Source organism: Anser cygnoides, chromosome 3 (genome assembly GCF_040182565.1).
Source record: "Anser cygnoides isolate HZ-2024a breed goose chromosome 3, Taihu_goose_T2T_genome, whole genome shotgun sequence".
Classification (NCBI taxonomy): domain Eukaryota; kingdom Metazoa; phylum Chordata; class Aves; order Anseriformes; family Anatidae; genus Anser; species Anser cygnoides.
The window spans coordinates 34543707-34569121 of NC_089875.1; the positions used below are offsets into that span (position 1 = coordinate 34543707).

Consider the following 25415-nt stretch of genomic DNA (forward strand, 5'->3'; position numbering starts at 1 on the left):
CACGTAGTTTGTGTGTATCTGGATTATATATAGCAAACGAGAACAGGCCTCACAGCAGCGTATCGATCAGGCTCTTTAGGAAAGGCCTTTTCCAATATGGAAACAGCAAGCCTCACAGGCAGCAGTGACAGCAGGAGTTATTGATTATGTGCTGCCACTGTCAGCAGGGACTATGTGGGAGGAGACTCCAGCCATTAAAGAGCCCAAACTGAGAAGCTTTTTGCTTACACTGGGACAAAAGCGGGGCAAACCACGGGAGGCCTGTCAGAAGGAGGTCCCATACCTTTACAACTGCTCACTCTGTCAGAAAAGACAAAAGACCACCCCCAAGTCACAGGTGGCATCAAATTAGGGAGCATTGCCATTGATGTTGGTACCTAAGGTCAGATGTTGCAACATGCAGCAGTACCACTGCAAGAAAGACCAGATCAGTTTTTGTCCCTTTACCCAAACTGTGCTGGGCAGGAAGAATCCGCCTGCTGCAGGAGCAATAGCGGCACAAGAGCAAAATATGGGGTAGAAGGAAAGCAGCTATCCTCTATACATGGGATAATTTTCCTTTCCACCACTTCGCGACTGCAGCGGAGGGCAGGAAGGCTTCCCACCAAGCTGCCAGGATTTCAGCCATTCCAGCACACACAGGACATCTTGGAGATACCAAGAAGTCCCTAGAGGGCCCGACACCAGACTTCCCCTGATAAAAATACACGCATCATCCACAGTACCCCTATATTTGGGGGTAAGCACTCACTTCTCATACCCCTTCCCCTTGCTGGATTCTATCACCGACCAAGCCTAGCACCTCTGCAATGCTCAGAGCCTGATCTACAGCACTCCAAAGGGCAGGACTTGCCTCAGCTCAGATCACCCTCTCCACTCCTCCGACAGCAGGGCCATTTAAATCCCACTTACAGCAGGCCAATGGACACTGCCAGGCCAGTGACTTGGCAGACTTGCTTTCTGTTCTAGCCAGTGAAGCTTTACATGTTGTTAGGTGTCTAAATGGGGCCCCAAGAAGAGTTCTCTGCAGTTCTCATCCACTCTTGCCTAGCTGCATCCTCTCAGCACTTAGACCGAGCCCCCTGGGAGGACTGAAATGCCTGCACCAAGCACAGAGTGGCTCCAAGCCACAGCAGGCTTTACACTTCACAGAACAATTTGTAAGCTGTTCTCCACTGTGCTAAAAAAACACAGGCTCACTGAAGTCTCTCACGTGTTTTCCACATACATGAGCAACTTCTTAGAACTAGCCTGTAAAATCCACTGTCAAAATCTTGAAAATATAACTTTGCTGCAGTCGTTCCCTCAAGATCCCTTCTCTTAAAAGGAACCAGTTAGGTGAAGCGATCTCTAATACTTTAGAAAAATCACATCCAGCAAAACAATATGCATTCCACCGCACCTCCAAACAACACAGCTGGGTCTGCCTTGCTGTGAAGACATTTCTCCTCTTCAAGAAGAAATGCTGAAATCCTGACCAGAAGTGGGTTTGTCAACACCCCACCATCAACCAGGTGATTCTCTTCTGTCAACTCCTGGCAGGCTAAGGACAGGAGATACTCATGCAGATATCCCAAGATGAAACCACTATCATTTCTCTAGCCCCTAAGACCTGAGCAACTTACCAGCCTCGGCTCAAATTCAAAGCTTCATGAAGCACAGACACTCACTCAGATGCCCTGAAGAAGGGAAACAAATAGCTTAGAATCCTGAAAAGAAACAGTTTGAAATCTCACCCCATAAATATTTAAGGAATGGGGAATGTTTATAACCAAGGACGACAGGATATTCATCTCACTCTCAGTGCCTGCCCGAACTCACAACAGATCTTCTGAAAGGAAAGGAAGTTAGCTTAGGACAGTTGAGCCACATAGCCCTGGAAAGTCACTTGGGAAGGACACATTCAAGGCAATCAGGACCATGCAAACTCAAAATCCATGAAGCAATAGCTCATAGAGAACTTTGGTTCCAGGAAGGACTAAAGGCACCTCCTGTGAAACTGGACCCTTACTGCTAATTTCCTCCGCTACTGCGGAGGGATGCTAACTGCGAAGCCTTAGGTACAGAAGCTTGGTAATGCTAAAGGATGAGTGAGGTAATTGTTAAGTCGGTGCACCTACAAATGAGCTGGCAATTATCAGTCTCTCCTTGGAGCCAAAACATTACGTCCTTGTGCCTACCGCTGTGATAGCCCACACCTCTACAAGACAGAGGAAGATAAGCTACTCTCTGGCTGCCAGCAAACAGCGTGCCACGCTCTACCTTGCTGCTAACAGGCTTCTGTAAAATACTGCCCATCCAACCCAGGCTATAACGCAAGTTCAGAAATGATCTTCTGTGCTCACAGCCCAGGGTACGCATCGCCACAGGAAGAGAAATGGGTTCACCTGCGAGATGCCTGGAAGAGCTTAGCTCTGTGGCTATCGCTCTGTCACTGACTTAAGACATCGCAGCGGAGACTTCCCTTTCCTGATGCACTTCTGCTGCTGCGCGGCTTTTTCCCCTGCCCATGGCACCAGGCCCTGGGAGGCGGGACAGGAGCGCAGGGCGTGGAGCACTTGTATGCACACGGGGAGAGCCAGATGGAAGGTGAATGGAACAGGCAGGCAACCAGGACCACGCAAACCCAAGCGCTGCCAAAACAAACTGAAAGGTGCCCTAGCGCTGGCCCTGGCCCAACAAGCTGTCTGGCCCCCTTCCTTACTACAATGCTACAGTCGGGTCTTGACTAGCAAAGTTAAAAACAGCTTCACAACAGTCTAACTGCTCTGCAGGGCAAAGCTGCAAAGCATAGGGAGGGAGAGAGGGAATGTGTAAATCCAGGAAGGACCAGGTCAGTGAAGTCTGAATCTGCTTTTCTGCCAGCTCCCAGCAGGAGCTGGTTCAGCATCGAGCCAAAGCCAGCGGCCAGACAGGTTGGCACACAAGCAGGGGCTTCCAGGTACAGCTGCCCCCATGGGTCCCTGCATGTTTCCATCGCCGTGGCGCTCACAACAAACACGCCAAAGGCCTCGCTGTCTCTCAGCATACAGTTCCTCAGGCTCAAGCAGGACTGTCCTGCTTCCTACCCAATACCCAGCAGCTACTGCCTGCCATCTCCTCCCCACCTACCTCAAAAAGCTACCAGGACTGGAAACCTACCCTCAAATCTGAGAATTTCCAGAGACACTCAAATACTCGCAGTGCCTCCAGGCAACTTCCCCTCAAACAAGGACTTACAGATCCAAAATGACGACGTGTCCAAACATTTCTGGCTGCTCGTCTCCGAATCAGCTTTCTCCTGTCAGCATCCAGCAGCATCTGGCCAACAGCTCCTGAAACATGAGAAAGGAAACTCGGTGTCAGTCACCTATCAACACAACACATGGAAACAGCCAGGCACGCGCAGGCCAACCCGCGGCCAGGTGCCAGGACGGGAGCCAGCAGCAAACTGCTGCACCATCAGGCTACTATCTGATGACAGGACCATCTACTGAAGTAAGCTCCTTGTCTTCACTGTGTCCCAGAAAATGGTGTTTTGTTTTTTGTTGTTTTTTTTTAAAGCAGCCCTCCACTGAGCTGGATGCCTCTGCAGAGCGGTAACTGGCCTCTGAAAGGCAGATGGTTCTTCTAGATGGCTCCAGGGGTCACTGCTTCCCAGCCTGTGTTCCTGATCGACACCAGGAATCCAGCCTGTCATTCACCCATGTGTGCCCCAACCAGCCTGCCACCCCAACCAAGTTTGTTTTGCCGACTTCCCTGTACCGAACAGCAAGCACAGTTAAGCCCTCTCTGCCTGCAGTGACTGGGCATCCTTTGCTACCACAAAGAGAGAAACCCAAGGTGGCTCAATTCACCGTGCCTCTGTTCAGAGAGCAGCAGATACTCTCTGCAGAACAGACGGACCTTGTGCTTCAAAGCCGAAAAGGATACAGGCAATACCTAGAGGTTTAAGACAGCACTATTTCTGCTCTGCACTCACCACACTATTCACAAGCTTCTCTCTGAGGAAGCTCGCTGTCAGGTCCATGTTTTGACTACCCAGGAGAAGCTCGGCTTTGTCCTGGAGCTACAGCAGCAGGCAGCTCTTCAGCCCAGTCTTTGCCATTCTAATTAGCATTGTAACACAAGAGGAAACTTAACCTCCTGCTCCTTTTTATCTGCCCTGTCCATCTCTCATCAGCAATGTCCCTCAGGCTGCTAGGAAGAAAACTGTAAATGCTATCATTTGCACTAGCTCCAATTCTTCCATCTTCTAGCTACTATCCACAGTCCAGAATCATTTCTAAGCTCACTGAAGGCTACCAGGCTTGGGCTCGCACCCCGATCAGCCTCAGCAATAGCCATGTCTTCCAGGCAAAGACATGAGCATATAAAGGCTCCGAAGACTGCAGTAGAAACCTAACAATTTGCTCCGTTAATGCAAAAAGCTGCTGATTCCTCCACCCCCTCACAAAGACAACACACACCACCTCTTTCCTCTTCACCGTGACAGGGTGCAGCGACCGCGACTGAGCGCAGCTGCGTGTACACGCTTGACTAGTTGCTGCTATCCGGCAGCAGCCCTCCGTGTAAAACCCACCCTCTCCGTCTGTAAGTGGCTGTGTTTTCTGTGAGGCTTGGGAAAGGCAAAAACTTTTACCACACACCAGCAGCAGATGTGGTACAGCACAGAATGGCTTGGGTTATTCCATCCAGGGTCCGCAGAAGTAAGAGCCACTTGGCATTCATGCAAAAACACAGCACTACCTCACTCACACCACGTTTTCTCCAGTAACAAGGAAGAGGTCTGACACACACAAACCCTTTGGACTAAAGGGAAAAAGCATCGAAGGAAAAAAATTAACATTTGCAGACACTTATTGCCTTCCTGATAGCTGCGAAGTCCCTCGAGCCCCGAGGTAACTAATAATCAGCTTTGGTTTTCAGACGAGGAGGCACACAGTTCGTTCTTGTTTGCTGTCGGAGCAGCTGCACGTTCCCTACAAAAGGGCAGAGGAGGACTTGCAGGGCGTTCCTCATCATTACCTTCTCATGTGTTGCCTTTTCTGATCCTATAAAACAGGCCGTTCACCAGTGTTCAGGACCAGCATTTCCCTTCCTTAACAGAAATATGGTGACTACACTGCGGAAAATGTTCCTTATTTCAGGCATTGTCATCTTTCCAGTGTTTTCCTTTTTAAAGCAACATTTCTTTGATCTTGCTCTTTATTCAGAAAGATAAACTTGTATGACAGGGAAAACACACTCCATAGCACCATCACAGCCCCGTTTGTTTCTAAAGCAACACTACAGGAACATTCATTGGCTATCGCCAAGTCAGAGTACTCCAAAAAAACTCCAATCACGTACTCATGTGTAAAAATAATCGCTGCTACTGTCCTGTGCCACACAGCTAATCATCACAGCTAACCCAGAAACTTCACGCTGTTTCAGCCAACCTTTAGCGCAAACACAGATCCAGCACCGGAGATTGGCGCATCCCGCTTTAGGAGGCAACAATTTCTCCTCGCTTGCCTCACGAGAAGCAAGAAGAGAGGCTTGTCACTTGTCTTCCCGTGCGTATGGGTAGAGCCAACCTTAGCCTCCGCGTGTCTCAAGCCAGATTATGTGGGAAGCTGCTGCAGTAAGCCTGATCGAGACAGCTAATCAGAGAGAGAGGTGATGTAAAAACTGCGTCGCGAGGTCTTGCCTGGGACAGAAGAACAAGCTGCCTGAAGTTAAAAGCAGCCCCTGTAGACCGCTCGTGCCAAGCACAATGGAAAAGGACTGCAAGGTTATTAAAGGACGCTTTAACATTTAATGAGAGCTTTTCATTCAGGGAAGGAATTCCAATTAAAAATATGTTCAGATCCATTCTGCTGCTACTTACTTTGAGGCTCATTTTAAAATAAAAGGATGACAGCTCCCAGTGCAGAAACTTGCTTCTCAGTTCTGCTTGCATGTTAATGCTCACGATTCAGAGCTGAGTAATAGCATTATAGTGACTCTTGGATTAAAATTGAGTTTCAGGAGGATTATTGCTCATTCCTGCTTTTTCATACCAATTAACCTTGACTGCTAAGCAGAAATCTCTGTTCCCTGCATAGGAAAAAACTCCAAAAGATATCAACAGAAAGGGATAGGGCTAGCTGTTGAACAACAGGCTGTGTAACAAACCCTACTTAGCACCTAACGTATTTCCAAAGTAAATGAAATCCACAGTCTTATATAGTTCTGGCTGAATATAAATACCACTGGGCAGCACATATCATGTGTCTGTCATATCCATGCACCCTGTGGAAGTCTCTTACATCTCAGAATCACACTTTTCTTAGTCCTACTCCATCTTTCTACAATACAAAGACCCCAGTCCCGCCAATTCAGTTGCGCTCCCTACCTTAAATATGCATGATCATCTACTCTAGTCACTGCATTAAGAGCAGCTTAGCTTCCCCGACCCTTTCATAAAAGCCAGAGCAGATCAGCATTGCCCAAGAAACACTACCATCGCTCCCACGTAACTGGAATAGAACACAACAGCTGATTAACATCTGAACAGGAACAGGACAGGAAGCAAAGGACCCAAATACAATCCCCAGAAGGAATGTTAATGGAGAATAAAAATACCCAGGGGAGATTCTGACCAGGAAATGAACGCTAGCTTTCTAATGCACAGAAGAGCATAATCACCTTGAATGGCTACCTCTGAAATCGCACAAGAACCAGCTCAGCAAAAGGTCACCTGCCAAGCCACCTTTAGCGCTGACATCTACACAAGGGGCTAACGAGAGCCCCTCACCGAGAAATGCTGACGCACCAGAATTCAGTTTAGTTTGTTCAGTGATCCCTGTGGGTTGATCTCTAGTCTGTTCGGTGATCCTTTCAACTCTCACAAGGTGGTTTAGGCTGCAAACTTCCTGAGCACCGTTATCTTTGCACCTCAGATTTCACTTCCTTCCCCACTCTGTCTTCTTACCTGGTTTCTTTTAAGATCTTCCATGGGAAGACTTTTGGAGCATGTTTCTTAGATATTTAATGAGATGTATGCCCAGCCATGAGAAAACTATTCATGGAGATTAGAAGTACTTTCAAAAGTTCCTGAAAATAACTACGTGGGTCCTGCTAGTAAAAGCAAACCTAACGACATTTATCTGGCAGAAGCTGGGAGATGACATGAGGGGAACTGGGGAGCCATGGCCTCACATTTTCTGTCTCAGTCACAAACTAGAGAATGGCTACATTAAGCAAACAATTGAAGAGAAGCGAAGGAGGGAGTGGGTGAACATTTCTGTAGAAAATCAACATGTAGGAATCCCCTTCCCCTGCCAATTCCTCCACTGTGTAGGAGAGGAAGAAAAGGAAAAAAAAATCTTATCTTACCTTCCTAAAGCATACAATGAAAAGGCATCGGATTAGGACAAACTAGGAACAACTTAAATTTTTCAACAACCTACAAGTGGCCTTCTTAGCACCTGTAAGTATTCCCCCTCAAGCCTCATCCGACCCCCAGCAATCCTCTTGTTTCAGCCTATGGGTTCATAAATTCTGAGAAAGCTGTGGCCTCCGATTCTTTAATTGCAGAGACCGAAAGTCACTGAGCCATCCCTCTAGCAGACAAACAGCAACGCTAGAAAATGCTCCGTTACTGCAACCTATATGCTTGCCTCAATATGCTCCTGAACACACCCTCCATCTAGGAGCTGTAGTAATGCACAGATGGCCAACACACCAGGCAGTACCCACACAGACTGACAATGGAGCACAGCACACGATTTGCATAATTTACAGAGGACAGATGGACAAGTTTGTTGCAGTGACCCAGCCTACGGAGGACTTACTAGGTTGCAGAGGCTTTCAGCACAGCCCCGATGCGTGCAGGTGGTGGCAAAAGCAAATTTCAAGAAATTAAACCCGTGTTTACAGCAGTCAGCTTTATTCTGAAACGCTACCACCACAGCCAGTCTTGTGGAGTAATTCACGTGTCAGTTTTGTTCCCGTAGAGCCCTCACTCACATGTATCAACTAGATTCATCCTTTCCAATAGGAAAGAGAACTGGCACCTGCAGCGCTTCTGTAGTAACTTCTTCCTTGGCCGTGAGTCGTGCAGAAGTCACCGTTCATGCTGAGTCGCATACTGTACAGAGGAGCACACTGGGGTGAGACGGTGTCCGGGAAGCACCATTAAATTACGTGAAATTTCTCTCCAGCTCTGCCTAGCGGTAGAAAAGTCCAGCACAAACCTGCTCGGCTGTCGGAGTCCTTTAAAACACGAAAGATTTGAAAAGGCTTTGAAATGCTACTTTTGGTGCGTGCACAACATGCTGACCAGGTCTGCAGGCACTTTTATTGGCAGGCTGAGGAGCAACCTCAAGATAATATTCCAGGGGGTTCACACCTGTGCTAGAAAAGAAAGCCCCATTTGATAAGGCGGAACAATGACTTTAATCGCCCACGATGGCTAAGAATGCCCAAGTTGTACGAAGGCCTGCAGTGCTCAGAGTGCCCATCCTCCAGCAACACGCGCCACAACAGGCTCTTTGATTCCACGATCACACGGCCGCAGCCAAACATGACAAACTGCTCAGCAAGTAATAAAAAGGAGCAGCTTTCTCCCCAAGGTTTCGTCTACATATACACTGTAGTAAATTCAATTGAGTTAGAAAATAATGTAAAGTGGTATAACCCTCCTGGGTAAATGTTTTTAATTCAGTTTAAGAGCACTTTGTGTTGAATCAACTTAAGTTAAATAGATAGATACAAGACAAACTAAATTAAGGATGCCTATACAAGAATGCCGCACTAATATAATCACAACTGCTTCTAATCTGATTAAGTTAAATCAGTACAACTTCCCTGCAAAGGCATAATCCTTAACAATATTGCAGTTAACCCTTTTTGCCCTTTTCTGCTTCCTAAGAGGGTTTCGTTGTTTGTTTTTTTTTAAAAAACAAGACAAAACAGAGAATGGCATCTCTCTCTTAGGATCAATATAAGCTAACCACACTACTTGAGGTATATTACGGTATTAACGTTACTGACATTTACAGGACTTGACAAACACCACGATGCCAAGACCTGCATGGCACGAAGCTTTCTCCATTCTCCCCAAGCAAGGGGCACCGGGTGCTAGCAAGGCCGTGTGCTGCACCCTGCTTTCCAGACACCCACACAGCTTCTGCTTGCTGATGTCCAACAGTTCAGACACCAGGAAGGGAATGTTCCCCGCTCTCTCATTCCTAAAGGTATGGCTCACCAACAGCTTATCTGAGTAAACTCTTTGGAGCATGTCAGCTAGTTGCCCCCAGGCACGGTCTTACTACTGCGCTTCTTCCACGAAAGTATGAGGTTCTCCTGCTAATGCTGGAGTAAGCACATACACAAAACAAGTCTGAAGTCACAGTGCTGCAAACCCACACCCTGAAGTCACCCCTCACCTCTCCAGCTCCCATAGCATTTCCGCCCGAAACAAATTTGTCAACGTTAAATTCCAGCAATTCCAAAATTACCATTTTTTTCCCCTCACTCCTCAACTTTTAACTATCTGAACCGTTTCTCCCCGAGCATCAAGACTTAATTTATCTTCATCCTTTTTGTGCTCTCACTTTCATCTCTACGGGCTTCTCCAGTGTGGTCTCTGAGCTCACTCCAACCTTCCTCACATCCACTCCAGCAACACAACCTTCACTGCTTGTCACTGCCTTCTCCTGGGGCCACTACCTCCCCAGTGCAACAAGTTTTCCCTGTTCAGAACACAAAGATAAATGGAAAACACACTCTGAGCCCCTTGCAGAGAACTAAATCCCTCATCAGCCATCAAAGTAACTGTGCCACAGCCCTGGACAACAGGGTGAGCTGTCACTTCTGCCGAGTTCCAGGAGCAGCACTGAAATCAACCAGAGTTTCCAGTTCACTTAATTTATTATTTTTTTGCAAAGAGCTATTTTGAAGCCCTCATCCCATGGTAACACGGGCTGTAGGTACATGCAAGAGTTCAGTTGCTAAGGGAACTACACTTCCACATTTTCTATTTTACGAGACTGAAATTTAAGCTCTCCAAGGGCTGCAGGTACATTTTCCCATTAAACTACTTGGTCTCATATCTCAGATTCATACTAGTTGCTTCTAGCAATTACGAGGTTACGCGTCCCCAATACCAAAGCTAGGATTCACGCTCACCGTACTTGCATGCACTGTGCAAGACAGGAGCAATTTCTACTAATAAAGAAATAGAGGCACCAGGAGAGGAAACAGCTTTGTGTGCTGTATTTGCATGAAATCCCACGTAAAAGAAAAACAGCCTCAGCTGTCATAAAAAATGGAAGCGCAAGAAAATTCAGCAAGGCAGCCTTATTTCTTGCACCTAAACCAGGAGTGATCTGGGGTAGAAAGGAGAAGGAAAGTGCATGAGCTGAACACCTACCTGACAGCAACGAGTTGAATAGGCTGCAATTCTTTACAAACACAAATAAAGCAGCTATCCTGATCCAGCAGTGGGAGAACAATAGTGGTACTATTCTCAATTTTCTCCGCTGCTAGGGTTTAATCCCAGCAAGAATCGCTTTGGTTTAATTAGCTTTTCCCTAGCAGATGGTCAGATGTGAGAGGCAGAGAATGGTACAGGCTTAGCTGTTGTGTGATTGTGCAGCTGCATCTGTAGCTGAACAGTTAAGCATGGCCAGGAGTCCAGCTGTAGTCTGCGCGACACAGTCCATCCCTGCCATTAGCCAAATGTCAGCTTCCTCTTTCTCCAGATTATATATCAGAGGCACTACCCAAAGGCAGGCAAACAACTAACATGCAATCTCACCACCGTTCCCTTTTCTCAGGGAAAACCTTCAAACCTTAGTCAACTCAAAGTCCCCCTTTCTTTGGTGACACAGAAGCACATTCAGAAGCATTGCCATGGAAACTTGAGCCATCCTCTGTGCTATTTATCAGAGAAAATCTTCTAGCACGGAAATATTTTATGATGTCTTCAGCACTGAACGCAGACAGCAGTCAGTAGAACGAAGTAAAATTACAGACTCCAGCACTGGGTAAGGATAGTGGGAGGTCGTTCTTCCTTCAACCACTCTGATCGTTGCTTCACCCACAGCTCTTTATGAGCTGCCAGAGAAAAGCAGCGCAGCACTGAGAGGAAGAGAAGTGGCGTTAGGGCAACGAACCCATCCAGCCGCAGAGAGAAAAGAGGAAGGCGTTCACCGCCTTCTCCCACCCTGCCACTTTCCCTGCCCAGAAGTTATGGGGAAGCACGCTTCCTACCAGGCACGGCTGTCCCCCAGCTAACCCGAGTCACGGCCGTTTCCTCCGCCGGTGCCCGCACCGAGCACTCCCCATCGACCTCCACCTGGCCTCTGCAGCCGGGCGCCATTCGGTGTGCCGGAGCCCCCGCGCCTACGCGCTGGCAGCAGCAGTCTCAACAGGCCACGAAGCACGAACAAGGAGGGGAGGCTGCTTTCAAAAACATGCTTAGGGCCTAGCAGATTTAGGGCCTGAGCCAAGGGCAGGAACGGGCACAAAACCTGTCTCAACTCCGTAAACAATAGCGCAGCGTGGCTCCTGAAGCAGAACGTAACCCTGCAGCATCTCCTCTCTTTTTTTGTGGCGTGGCCCTGGAGTTAATCTGCCTCAGTTTGCCTCATTTATTTTAGGTTTTTTGATTTGATTTGCTTTAAGTGACTCCCTTAGCCTTCAGCACCACTGCACTGCTGAACGATTTTATTCTGAGAGTTCAGTCACAGCGATACTCCACCGTTTAATCCAGTTTAGGAGAAGCAAACAGATCCACCCACCCATCTTTCACTGGTGACCTGTACGAAGCACGCAACCGGCTATGACCCTTCTCCTCCCGTTCACGGGGGCTCCAGCTGGTCCTTTTAACAGCAGGACCCTAACGGCAGCAGCGGGGACCCGCACCTCCACCCCTCGCCCTACAGACAAGTACACGAGGGGGCTGCCTGTCACCAGCAGCCACTGGCTGTCCCGTTCCCTCATCTGATACCCCGAAGCTTCGCCTTCCCCCCCCCCGCAGGGTTGCTTCAGTTCTTCCCGACACAGCCTGTCCTCAGGGCAGTGTTAGCACTCTCATCAACCATCTCATTCCACATTTGTCATCGTTGCTAACACCAGCGCTGTTCTGCGGGAGGTAATAACGAGCACAAATTGTCCCAAAGGGCGATTGCAGCAAGGCCAGGCACTTTTGTTTTACCGCAAGGTCAGCTTGTCCAGACTAGCACTACATCCCCTGCCTGGCATTGCTCTTGTAAAACCGAAGTGCCTGGGCTTTACCACTGTTATCCCCTGGGATAGTATAAGCCTGTTAATTATTCTGAGGTTATGGAAAAACATCTCCTTTTCAGCAGCAGAGACGAGCACTTCACCTCCACAGGGCTGCTCCCCGCAGACTCCCGTGTAAGCAAGAGAGCAAGCTGGGAACGAGAAACAGCCACGCTGCAAGCGACGGCACCTCCGCTCACCTCTCCCCCAAGGGGCTCTGAGAGGAGAAGACGGTTGGCACCAGACGTCCTAAAGAAAGCAAACTGCCACGTTCTGTGTTCATTTTTTGGGGGGGGAGATATCACAGGAAACCACCCAAAGCGCTAGCAGGTCGCCACTCATCTAAGGGCAAAGCGAGTGGAGGAATGCCAGCGTACTGCCAGGCAGATGTGAGGAGGTGTTTGTCCAGCGCCGACAGCAAGCTGTTGGCTCATGCCCTCTGCTTCATGCAGCTACAAGAGCTGGGCTCTAGAGCCCGTGACTCTGGCCTAAGGAATGTCTCGACTGGAGGAACACCACACCTGCTGCTGGCTCAAGGCGCTCCAGGATCAGAACAATTCCTGTTATTTCACTCTCAGGCCGCAGCCCTGTTTTCTGGTCCCTGTCCCAGCAGGGGGAGATGTAGCTGCTTGGTGAAGGCTCCTGCTCTAGCCAGAGGAGCACATCTCCCAGGCAGAGGTGCTGGGGACTGGACACCGCAGCACAGAGACCTGGATTCCTACACGTTCCTGAAGGCCAGCAGGGAAGCTGAATCAACTTTCTTTCCTCGACATATTAAAACTCACTGATGGGGAAGCAAAAGACCAAGAATCAGCCTCACTCCCTTCCTGGCAACCAGAAAGTTGGATTAAATATTGCTCCTGCTGCTAAGCAAGATCTCCATTTTTGCAGCAGTTGCCCATGTTGCATGACAAAGCTGAAAGACACAATGATTATATACACTTAAACGTTCAATCAATAACTTTCCACATAATCCTGTTTCAGACCTATTTATATTTTGTTCCACTTCATGTTGCCACAGGATATACTGTTGAATTTGGCATCGCAGAACAGAGGAAGGAAAGCAAATATTCAAGCAACACACTTTCTCCTTAACGCCCAAGTCTTAAAAGGAAGGTACAGAGTCAGCGGCCACTTGTTTGAAATAAAATGCGTAGTTTACATAAAATCAGGGGAGAAGAGAGTCCAATGTGAAAGGACTGGAAATTATTTGCAATCACCATAGTCTTTTGCAACAATTAACATCCCCCTAATCACCCACCACTGCGATCCTGCTTTTAAAAGCCGTGTACGTTTCCTAAGAGACAGTGGCATGGACCACTCTGGTAACAGTAGCTCTGCAGCAACTGATCCAGAGATTGTGGCCCTGGCCAAAAAGTAAAAGCGATGCTATAAAGGCAGAGGACTACCAAGCGTCAGTTCTTTCATGCCTGTTGCTGGCTAAGGATGGCAGTAGGGAGGTCTTCTGCAGAGGATGAACTCGAATACGGAGATGACTGGCTGGTCAGAGAACTGAAGGCTGCTAGAAATTGCCAGAAGGGGAACTGCAAGACTGGAAGATCAAAGCAAACTGGCTAATGAGCTGAAAAGCTCAGAGTTTACAGCAGGACACAAAAGATGTTCCGCTGTTCTTCCCACAAACCTTGCTCACAAGGCGCCCATACTCGGATTGACACTGACAATAGAGACCATTTTTTCCCCAAGCCTGACAAACAAAAGACCTATGTAAATAGGGCTGGGATGGCTCCTACGACAGCGACATGCAAAACTTACTGCCTGTTTCTCTCAGGTATCCCGGCAAGGATCCCAAAATAATGCATCTGCATCCTGACCTGCCATCCCTCACCAAGCTTCCAGCGCTCATCTCTTGAGGTACTAGTCAGAAGAGGAAGGCTTCTCCAGAAGAAGCTGGGGCAGTCAAGCTGCAGCATATACGTGTAAGAACATTTATCCCACTGACTGGGGGGGAAGCACTCCTGCCCAGCTTAAATCCTGGGCCCATTCCACCTCTGGGCAGACATTTTGTGCACAGTTTGTATCGAGCACAGCTCGATGGCACGAGTCACTCAATCGTTGCTGATTCCGAAGAGCATACAGGCTGCAGGGGGACAAGCCAACCTTAATTGGCCTTATCGGTGTAAATTAAACCCTACAACACACCCGAGCAAACAGCCAGTTCCTTTGGAGGAGCAGGCATGAATTATTTTGCTGCAGCTATAAAGGAAACATTGCTGCTAGGACATGCCCCTGGAGTGACTGTGCCGCTCAGCTCTCCCGCTGCATTCCTGGGGTTGTTTAGCATGGACTCAGCTCCAGCCTCTCCACAAGCAAGAAGTCTGAACCCTGAATGCCATCTGCAAACACAGCCAGACTCCACCTCCTGCATGCCTGCAGGCCACCAGGTGTGGCCAGGAATGGCACAAGCTACACACCAAACACACCTTTGATGTGGAGCTGAAAGCATGTAGCCAGGGGGCATGAACAGCACGCCGCGCCGCGCTGACTCCCAGCGCAGGAATGTGGCTGCAACCACAGGCCAAGGAAGGCAAACACATCGCATTCCTCACCGGGCAGGGAAGGAAAACAAGCAGCAAGCCCACACACCCGCCAGGCTGACACCCGCCACGCTCCCCACGCACGCCAGCCCTGCCACTGCCAGGACCCCGATGACAGCCTCGGCCTCAAACTCTTCCGTGGGGCCTCCTCGAGTCCTCCAGGAGACTTCGAGCCACGGAAAAAAAGCCCCAGAGCGAGGCAGCAGGGCTACCTGGTGCGTGGTGCGGGGATGTGAAGAGCCATCAGCAGGGCTGGAAGTAACCACATGCGGGAACCGAGAGCTGCGCGGTAGCCTGGGAAGGGAATTTCCCTGCCTTTTCCTACAAGAGAAGGGGAGAACACAGCACTGAGCCTTGCTGAGCCGAGGGGGCAGAGCTGAACAGGAGGCTGACTTCGCGCATCAGGGGTGCCTGGAAGGGTCCAGGTCTTTTTCCTCCCCAAGGAAAGCACTCTGCCTGAAGTCAAGCAGCTTCTCTCAGATGCAATCACTTCCTCATTAGCAAAAAGTCCTTCCTTAAACACTGCCCTCCTACCCACAGAAACAGACCTGATCTGCACTGTACATCATCCTTCTCTCCAGCAGCACGGACACCTGGTCATTTACATGATCACGAGAGACTCAGTGCACAAAAATCCAACACACAAGCAACCTCTTGTTCCAGGACCTCACTCTTTTACAGTCACCGTAGGTTCTAGTCAGAAAGCACTCTTTTTTCATGGGAAGCTCCTGGAAGTCCCAAAAGCTTTCCGAAGAATTCAGTTACTAAACGGGAAGTTACTCCTAAGGGATAAAAGATGAACCAGGAGGTAAAGCTGTCAGCACTCAAGCCCATAAAAGGAAGGCTGTGTTCTGAATCCTTCACGCTCTGAACCCGCACTTACCCCGTGTGACACAATAAAATGCCAATCCCCACCTAAAAACCCATCAGCCAGTGCTAAGGGACAACTGTGAGACTTACTAGCCAGCGTTCCCTCATCGCGCAGCAGGAAAGCCAACGCTCCCATGAGCGCTGTAGCAAGAATATACCCCACTTGAATCTATACCAATATCCCCCAGGTCACCAAAGAGAGCTCCTAGCTGCTGGGCTACACAAAGTGTGTTCTCAACTTCAGCAGAGCACAGGGATGCCAGAAAGGAGCAGGATTTCTAAAGGAAAAATGTCAGAAACTGTACAACACGAGCTGATACAGCAGAGCAGACATTCCCTTCTACTTTCCAAGAAGCAAAGAGCACACGCACGGAGGGAGCCCTGTGCTGTCAGTGCACAGAGCAGCATCAGCAGATTCAAAGAGCTCCAGAAGGGCTGAAAGGCTCTGATCTCTGGGGAACCTGGAAGGGGCAAGGTCAGCGTAGCCGCAAGCTCCGGGAACACACCGATGCATCTAGCAAGCTGCCAGAGCAGGGATGGTTTATGAGGCTGTGGCCCAGCTGTTCCACACCCTACACGTGCATTTCAAGGCCCTCGCTGAGGGGAACGGCCTGGTATTAGGTAACAAGACCAGGCCAGATGAGGTCCAACAGACTTTCCCGTGCCCATTAAAATTCAAGGCCTCAAGCCACCTACTCCCTCCCAAGCCAGGAAGGCAGGCTGCTGCACCAGCACCAGCACTGGGAAGAAAGAGGCATGAAAGGCTAGATTTACCAATAGATTTATATCCGAAGATATAAATAGAAGCCTGGCAGGATTTACAAAAGCACCCAACCAGCTTAGGTGTCTAAATCACCGTATGCAGGAGAAAGGGCTTCTCCAGCTCTAACCACCCCATACCTCCCCAACCCCAGCCACCACAAGAAAACCCAATCCCGAGAGGACGGCAGCCCCTGCTGCTCTGCAGGCTGCCAAGGGCCGTTCCCCTGCAATCCACTTCGACGGCGACTGCACCGAACTCCCGCAAGCCTCGACAGCACAACCCGCCGTGGCCACGGCTCTCAGAGCATTGCCACCGGCCCGGTTCCCGGAATAGGAGCTTCCCCTTCAGCCTCTCCTCTCCCTGCCCCCACCAGAGCTTTATTTTCCTTTATTTTCAAGGTACAGCCCTCACCCTGCCACCGGTGGGCGGGTGAGTGGGGGAAAGGGGCCCTTTATAACCGTAGTGTTGCAATCTGCCAGCTCGGCCAGGCGGCCTGTTCCCGCCTGCACCGTATTAAATACCTTATAACTGATTACACCCCCATGGGGCATGATTAGCAGTCTTCAGAGAACAAAGTCTACTTTCATAAGAATAAGAACAGACACGTACTGCTAACCTACTACACAGCTGGGCAGGTGAGGAAACAGAAAAAAGAAGGGGGGGGGGGAGAGTTAACTGTACGGCTAGCTCTGTTCTTCCCTCCCCTGTTTCAGCGATTCTGGGTCGCGATTTCCACTGCCCTGAACCGTTCCCTTCAGGCCTAACCCAGCAGATTCGGGTGATACAAGCTCGCAAACAAACAATCTGCTGCCTGTGGAAGCTGGGCAAAGTCCTCGCCCCGAGGGGTAAGGGCTTGAGGCATCAGGCTGAGCTTTGCTCTGGGTGACAGCAACTCCCTCCCGGCAGTTCCCAGGCAGAGGGGAAGGTGATTTCCACCAGCAGCATCGAAAACAGCACCAAGGAGGGAAAGCTCAAAATACGATCGCGTACCCACGCCCCTCTAACACTCTGTGTATATCTGGAAAGCCTATACAAGCAAGAGCAAAGCACCTGATTGAATCTCTAAGTTAAGAGCTCTCCAGAGTCGGGCAATTCTTCTTGTGGGGAGCGAGGAGGCAGCAAACGGGAGGAAAACCCTCTGCATCCGAGCGAGATAAGAGGAATCCCCAAACATACACAGTCCGTACGCACTGCCGCAACAAAGAACTGGCTTGATGGAAACTTAGCCAATCTGACACGGAATGACCTACAGCTCATTAGCAGGTGCCTTCCAGATCTCAAATGCCCACACAAACAGCCACAAACTTATTTGGTACTATCTGGCCTCCATCTCGGCAAGGCACAACAAATCAAACAGACTGCACAGCCTTTTACCAAAAGGAATTAAAGAAAAATAAAAACGGGAGGCAACTCCTAGGCTCAGACAAGGCTAGGATGAGCCCTTCCAGCTGCTCTCCCCAGATCAACGGAAGAGGAGAGCAAGGCAGGAACCTCCAGGAAGATGTTCCTATTTCCGAGGGATGCCGTGCAGCAGCTTCAACAGAACAGTGAGAACCTTTCTAACTTTGTCATTCTGGAAACAAGTCACCTGCTTTACCCAGAGCCCATTTTCTCTGCCGGTGCCCCCCTGGATGCTTATGATATAGCCTGGAAGCCCTTGCATTCAGCTGATGCGTCTGGAAGGGGGTGCCTCGGTGACACATTCCACCCAGATTCTTACCCAACCCACCCAAGAGAGGATTTGTGGATGGAGACACCAACCCGGCTATGAACGAACTACTTATATCTGCATTACTCAGCAGCTGGTCTGTCACCCAGCACGCAGGAGGTATCTGAACTCCATTATCTGGTCTCATTTGTACAGCAAAGTCTGAATGTTCTCCTTATTACACAAAGCCTTAAGGCACCGACTGGCTTTAGGCTCCGACGTACTCGGCACTGATGTAGGAGCATCAATACATGTCGAGTTATGAAACACACCGTGCTCCTAGGGTTTGGAAAAATGGGAGGTTTCACCATAAGCACAAGTTAGTCATTAGAAGCTCCTGGAGGTAATTTAAATTATCGCAGACAGCACAAAAATAGTTTGTCTTTGGGAGCTGAAATTCCAGAGCTGTAATAAATCCAGGTGGCATCGTAAAACTTTTCCTAAAGGCTTCAGGTTAGCTGTGAAGCCCCAGATGCCCTCCTATAATCAAATTCTGCCACCACGGGCTAACAAAGGGGAAACCACTCTTCACACACACGCTAATTAAATAAATAAATAAACCCTGTAAAGCCCTTCAGCTCCTAAGAGACAAAAGTAGTCTGCTTGCATTTTGTACATACGATGTATGTTACGTTTATATTTTTGTATGTATGCACACATAATAAATAGAAATACATGAGTAACGTTAAAAAAACAAACACATCTTACAATTAATTTTTCCATCCCCCACCATGGTGGGCAGCTATCAGTCAGGCATGTGAGCTCCAATTGGAGCTCTGCAATCCAACGCTCTCCCTCGGCTGCTGTACCCTCACGGATTCCCTGCACCCACCCCCATTCCCCGAGTAAATTGCCTTCCACTGCAGAGAAGCACTCCTGCTATTCCATTACCGGTATTCACCACCAGGGCAAGAGACCCTAATTTAGCCCCGCACGGGCCTTCTGCAAACTGCTAATCCCCACTACACAGCTGTTTTTCAAATGCACGGGAATGAGCAAACCGTAAACGATTTATGGCGCGTGGCAGGAAGACTCCTGGCTCCCTGCGTAGGCGGGGTTTTGGGACAAGATCATGCTTGGACTAATGTTTATATTGCAAGTTGTCAGTCGGGTAGTAAATCATCTCCGGAGCTGCAGAGTAATACAGTTCTCTCCATCCAGCCGGAGCCTTGACGACACTGAATCCTGCTATAGCCATTTCAGACTCACCCAGGAACCTATTACAAAGGCATCATTACATGAGGAAAAAACAGATACACTTACGAGTAGGTTCTACAGAAATTAGGCAGTCTGGCCAGGGTGACTTGCTTTCAGGAGTCAATCCAGCCTGGTATGAGAAGTTTCCCCAAAATGACACTCCTTGCTAGACCCAGAAGAAAGAGGACTGAGCGCCTACACAGACATCTACTAAGAGTGTATTTGCTACCAAAATGCAGCTAGCTGAGGAAATCCTTCTCAAAGTTTTCACTTCCTCGTATTAACCATAGCGCAAGCAATGCTTAGAAACTCAATTCCAGAAGTTCAAGAAACAGCTTGCATACTTCAGCACATGAGATGCTTTCTGCTCAGAAAAATGAAGGTAGGAAGTGAACTTGAAGTCCATTCTAAGGAAGGTTACTTAAAACAACTCGAATTTAAACAAATATCCTGCCATTTTCCATTACTTTTCCCCATTTGACAGGATCACCGACAATAAAATGGAAGGGGGAAGAACCCTTAAATAAGGAAAAGGCAATAAATAAGATGTATCAAAAAAAAACAATAAAAAACCAGAACAGCAGAATCAACTGCAATCACTTTTCACTCATTTGAGATTAACCAGATTTCAAATCACCTCCCCAGAATATTTTTAACTTCCCCATCAAGCAGCAGCAGAGCCCTCGCTAATGAACAGCAAAGCTGCAGGATGAAATCTGATTTAGGAGACAATGAAGCAAGGCGTCTTTGGGAACTGCAGAGAGTTTGCGCAGCGAGACATTCCTGGGTCTGAAAAGTTACCCTGAGTAGCATATGCTAAAATAATGGTCGAAAATCTCACTGCCACAATAATTATCTAATTATTGTCTTGGGAAAATAACTTATATTCTTTTGAAACAAATGCTATGAAGTAAAACTCGCCTAAGGCTTTTTATGAGCCTAAGTATAATTCCCCAATAGTCAGAGAAACTACCTCATCTGTCACTTTTGATTTCAGAACCATCCACATGAGCGTTACCTGAATGCAGCTGGATAACTGAGACTTTAAACACAAGAGTACGGAAATCCACTGTTAGGATCTCTATACTGCCAAAAGCAGCTTTATTGCATGGACAGAATACAAACACAGAACTCGACCAAAGACCCAGTAGTCACTGTGGACTCTCAGTTTGAATTTGCTGACCCCTAGAAATCAGAAATGTAAGCCAGTTCCCCCTTGCCACTAGCAGCAGGTCAGAACCCCTGCACCTAAAAACTAGCCCAACCTTTGCAGAAAACCTTAAAACCTTACTTCCCGACCCCGAACCATTTCACTTTTTAATCTTTATTCTCTCAGTACCACACAACCTTTGTGAAAGCCAGTAACCCTTTACTCACAGCAGTTACACCTGCCACAGAAGGGTTACGTTGTGCCCTGGAGCACACGTTGTTCCAGACCAGCCCATAAGGAGGGTATCCACACAGAGATCTCAGCGTTTGAAAGACCTGCTCCTAGCTCTGAAAATCCTCCCGGTCTGCAATTATCTCCAGGAGTTCCCCTTGCATTTAGGCAGATATTACAAACACCCTCTTACATGTATTTCCATACAACTGCCACTGACCTTTATCGGCCTATCCAGCAAACCGAATTCATGCCCGTGTGACCACCCAGCACTGCTGATCCTCCTGATCCTCAACGTGGATTGGACAAGACTGCAGGACACAGGCTGTGTTTTCCCAAACACCACTAAGTTGAGGCTCGTACTACAACATACTGGATCTCACCTGAATAGCCTTAAAGTCTCCTGCCAGCCACCTTAAGGACTAAAGTCCACTACAAGACTGCAACGTGGAAAGGCCAAACTCCACGCGCACTCTTCCTGCTTAGAAGCGAGGCGGGGAGCACAAATTGCTTCGTCTGAACACTTGGAGTAAAGAGACAGTACTTACCTGCCTTCACATTCATGAATAAGACAGCCCTCACCTACAGACTGCATTATCTTTCCAAGCAGCCCACTCTCCACCAGCTTAAAATCCTCAACTACCAGCCCTAACCAGAGCAGCTGGGGTGCCTTTTTCTAGATGTAGGTATCACAAAAGGAAAGGTTAATAGGCAAATAAAATAGTAAGTAAGCGTGATTCAATACCTTGCCTCTGACACAGGCCAATACTAGGTGGTTTAGAAGATAAAGCAAGAAGCCCGAGTGGACAATTATGGCACGAATTGCCCCTTTTTCTAACCTTTGCCTGTTAGAGATTGGGTTATGTCTGAAAAATATGCCTTCTGAAACAAGTTCTTTAGCGAAAGCAAGTCTGAACATTTCCATTTGTATAAATGCTTGATCTCTTCTGAATCCCGCTCAGCTCTTAGCCTCAGTGCTATTATGTGGTAGCGAATTTCCACAGATTAGACATCATGTGAAAATACTTTAAAATCATTACTCAGTTTGATGCCTATCAGTTTTACTGAATTGCGTTCACCTCAACTGAAGAACACATTCCAGTTTCTTCACCTCTACGCAGCAGTCTTCCTCAAACTTGGCAGCCAGCACCGTTGAAAAGCGGAGGAAACTGAGCCCACCCAAGTGATGCTTATCCTGCATTCCAACCATTGCAGTGCTGCTCTCACTCCTACACGGCCTTCCACGCTATCTCCTTCCTAAGCACTGCTCCCAAGAGGACACTCCAGAGAGGGTGGCTCTCGGCATTCTGACTACGAGACAGCCTGCGAGCTGCTTGCTGCTCTCGGCCTTCTCTGCCTGAGCATACTAGCAATGGGACCATAAACGAACATCCGGGCAACAAAGGGAATAATTTCCTAGTCTGGGAACAAACAAGGGGGCACAAAAGAGAAAAGATTAATTTAAGTCGTAAAGATTCAGCCGGATAAAGCATTACAAGCTGTGGAAACAGGAAACAGCTCCTGGGAAGGGAAGAAAGGGGGGTCTCAGAGTGGTCACTTGCCTTAAAGACGACAGGGCCTGACTTAGACTCCACAGCAATTTCATCGTGCTACAGCACTTGCAGGTCAGTGGAACATGCAGGAGTCTACTTCACTTTGAAGTCAGCTTTGGACATGAGGTTATCTTAAAAACTAAGATGGGGCAGGAATTTTTCAACCGAAAAATGAAGAGTGAGGAACAGGAATGATCTGAACACATTCACACAATCTCTGGCAGATACTAGATATCCCACCTCAGAGTTTAACATTCTGGCCATCATTCCCCTCCAACCTGCTGTAAAGGTACTTCAGTTTTGAAAAGTAACATTCTTCCTACCTCTGTTACAGACCCAGCCAGTCTAGAGTTAGGAAAAAGCCCTCAGGTAGGGGAACTGGCAGGGAAACATGATAGGCAGTTTCTTGCCTACGGCATTAGCCCTATTTGCATAGATTATGCACGCAGTTCCTCTGCACTCCTGTGTAAAACGGGTATTAGAGAGAACCATATTTTTCCAGTTACTAGTGACTTGAAATACACAGCTGGCAGAAACGCTCGAGGTGTCACACACAAAGGGGACATCTTCACAAACAAAGCTTTCACGCTAGGAGAGCTTCAGGACCTTAAGTTACTTGCAAAGGATCAACCAAGTCCAACAGCCAAGGAAGTCTGCTCCACTCATTATGCAAATTCCCATTCCTGACAACACTGGTCAAAAAAGCAGAGAGGAGTAAAAAAGGTATCAAGTACAATCTTCCTTTCTTAGTGGAGGAATCCTGCCCTCAATCAGTATCACATGCAGGCTCATTTGAGACTCCTACATGTAGCATTTCTCCCAGCAACACGAAAGGCAGACAAAGTACAACATTATTCTTGTCACACTGCACTGTAAAGTTCGGCTCTTGCTAACAAGGACGCAAGATGGTTATTTGTTATGACCTAACCTCCAGAATTATTTCTCGGGACCAGGCTGTAGATGCGGTGATGTATGGAATTTTCAGGGTCCAGTTTTCAGTAGACCCATCTTAAAACGTAGCAGACATCTCAGCAGGTTAGGAAGCTCATCTTTGGAAAAATCATCAGCTTCCAGGACCCACAAACATCAAATATATGTCAAACAACTGCCAAAAAATATAGTCACACCTTACTGAATCTTGCTTATTTTGCTACTGTTGAAACAGTTAGGCATGCTTTACCTTTTTAAAAGCACTTTATACACCACGTCGTCCTCCACAAATCCTTTCTCCAAGCCAGCTCTGGTACCGTTCACACCAGCACTGACATCCATCATCCTGCCCACCTTTATGTCTCCCGCTCTGGGACAAAAAGGAGCAGACTTGCAAAGGACTACTCCTCTTTCGAAGGTATAGTTTATTCCATACTCTCCCTAAATACCGTGCCACATGGTTGTACTTAGAGTGGTTGGGGAAGATAAGAATCCAGGATTTGAAAGCTGCAAAGCAAGTGACTTATCAGCAGCCAACAAACTACCTGAAACACTGAAAAAGAATGCAAGGTCATCTTTGGTTCAAAAAGCTGTTTTGAAGAGTCAACGGGTCTTTGCTTGCAACACATCCCCTCCTGACCCAATGTCCTGTTAATATTAAAGATGAAGATGGTCATAGGTTGCACTTTTGAACCCCGCTGGCCCTTCTGAAATGCATTCCCACAACTTCAAGAGCACTGGGTGCCTGGTGAGAATCAGAGCTTCTGATTACCGCAGCTAGGACCTGCTGGCTTAAATGTTGATTCAACATCCAGAAGCTGAAAAGCACTGGACGCAAAGCACTGTTGGGACACACACATTTTCTGCAATGATCCACTAAAAGTGGAGAAAAGACGAAGGAATTGTATTAAAGTGACTTGACAAGCGAAAGGGATGGAAAATTTAAAGGACCAAGCTGTTAGCTGCCAGCAGCACACCTGCACCATTGTCACTGGATTGGTTAAATATGGGTGGAAAACACAACGTGGTAGAAGAAATAACCCAACAGAACAGAGGGTCGCTAGAATTACCTAACTCTGACACTGCAGTGATTGCAAGAGCAGGATCTTCAGAAAAGCGATCAGGATGTCACCGCGACTCTGGCTCAGACCTCTTGTAATTATGCAGAGAATACAGCTACTTCAGCTTCTTTAGATCTCATGTACAGAGCACTAGTCTTAATTGAAGTCTTCCTCTGAGGGACTCTTACTGAATTCTTCAGGGTTTACTCCCATTTCATTTGCAGCCCTGACCTTAGGCTTGTGTTGCCTGAATGGAGAGAACACCTTAGACAGGGACTGACTATCAACTGTGCGGTTTGATAGTGTCAAAAAAATTCAAGTAGAGGGACAAAAGCACAGCCTGACTCAGCATCAGCTCATTGCTGGCTTTCTTACCTGCTGTCTGCTGCTTCAGCGGTTCATTGCTCCCTCTCATGTAGGCCCTTTACCCCAGTTCTTCCTCTGAATCTGTAAAACACGGATGAACACCTCTGAAAAGCTTCCCCTGGCACGGAACTATTTACATCTGACGGACGATTCTTTCCAGCGGACAACCTCCACCTGCCATACCTCAGGCCCGGGTCGCTCCCAGCTTCACGTATCCCTCGCACGCCCCGGCGCTTACCAACGCAACCCCCCGCAGGCCTAAAAACCCCAACATCACCATCCTGCCTCGCACCCCGCTCCACGCTGCGGGTGTTCAAGCTCAGAGCCGGGCGCGTCTCGCTACCTTTCGCTCAGATTTTTTTTTTTATTATTTTTTTTAAGATGTTCCCAGGGGCTGCTCACCCCTTGCACGGCCGGGGGGGGGGGGGGGGCACCCCTCGTACCAGGGCGCCTGACGGAGAACTTCCCCCCGTTGGGTTCGGCACCGGGGCAGCGCTGCTCCCTCCCCCCCCGAGCCTGACCGTGTCGGTGACGCTCCGCTTCTTTAACACACACACACCGGCTCACACTTGCCTCGCAGCTCCCACCCCAGCCACCCCCGTGCCCCGCTTCGGCCCCGGCCCGGCCCCGGCCCTGCCCCAAACTTTGCCCCCGCTCAGCCCCGCTCCCTCACCCCCCCCCCCCCCGGCTCACGGCTTCAGGCCGCCATTTTGCCGCGGGGCACGCCGGGTAAGCCGGCGGAATCCCCACGCCGCGCCGCGGCTGCGTCATCGGGCGGCACGGCCAGGGGCGGG

The 25415-nt window shown here is 48.6% G+C and overlaps 1 protein-coding gene across 5 annotated transcripts in view; it reads right to left on the reverse strand.

The window, feature by feature from the left end:
* Positions 1 to 25415, reverse strand: part of TJAP1 (tight junction associated protein 1) — a 39045-nt gene extending 13630 nt beyond the window's left edge. The window contains exons 1-3 of one of the 5 annotated variants that reach the window (XM_066993863.1): positions 25315 to 25415; positions 24631 to 24702; positions 3220 to 3314 (exon numbers count right to left, since the gene is read on the reverse strand). In XM_066993863.1, coding sequence (XP_066849964.1) covers positions 3220 to 3314; positions 24631 to 24670 — 135 coding nt within the window. In that variant the 5' untranslated portion in view covers positions 24671 to 24702; positions 25315 to 25415. Of the gene's footprint in view, positions 1 to 1625; positions 1680 to 3219; positions 3315 to 24264; positions 24503 to 24630; positions 25017 to 25314 lie in introns of those variants that run through there. The other 4 variants (XM_066993864.1, XM_066993867.1, XM_066993866.1 and 1 more) reach the window with 4 other exon arrangements.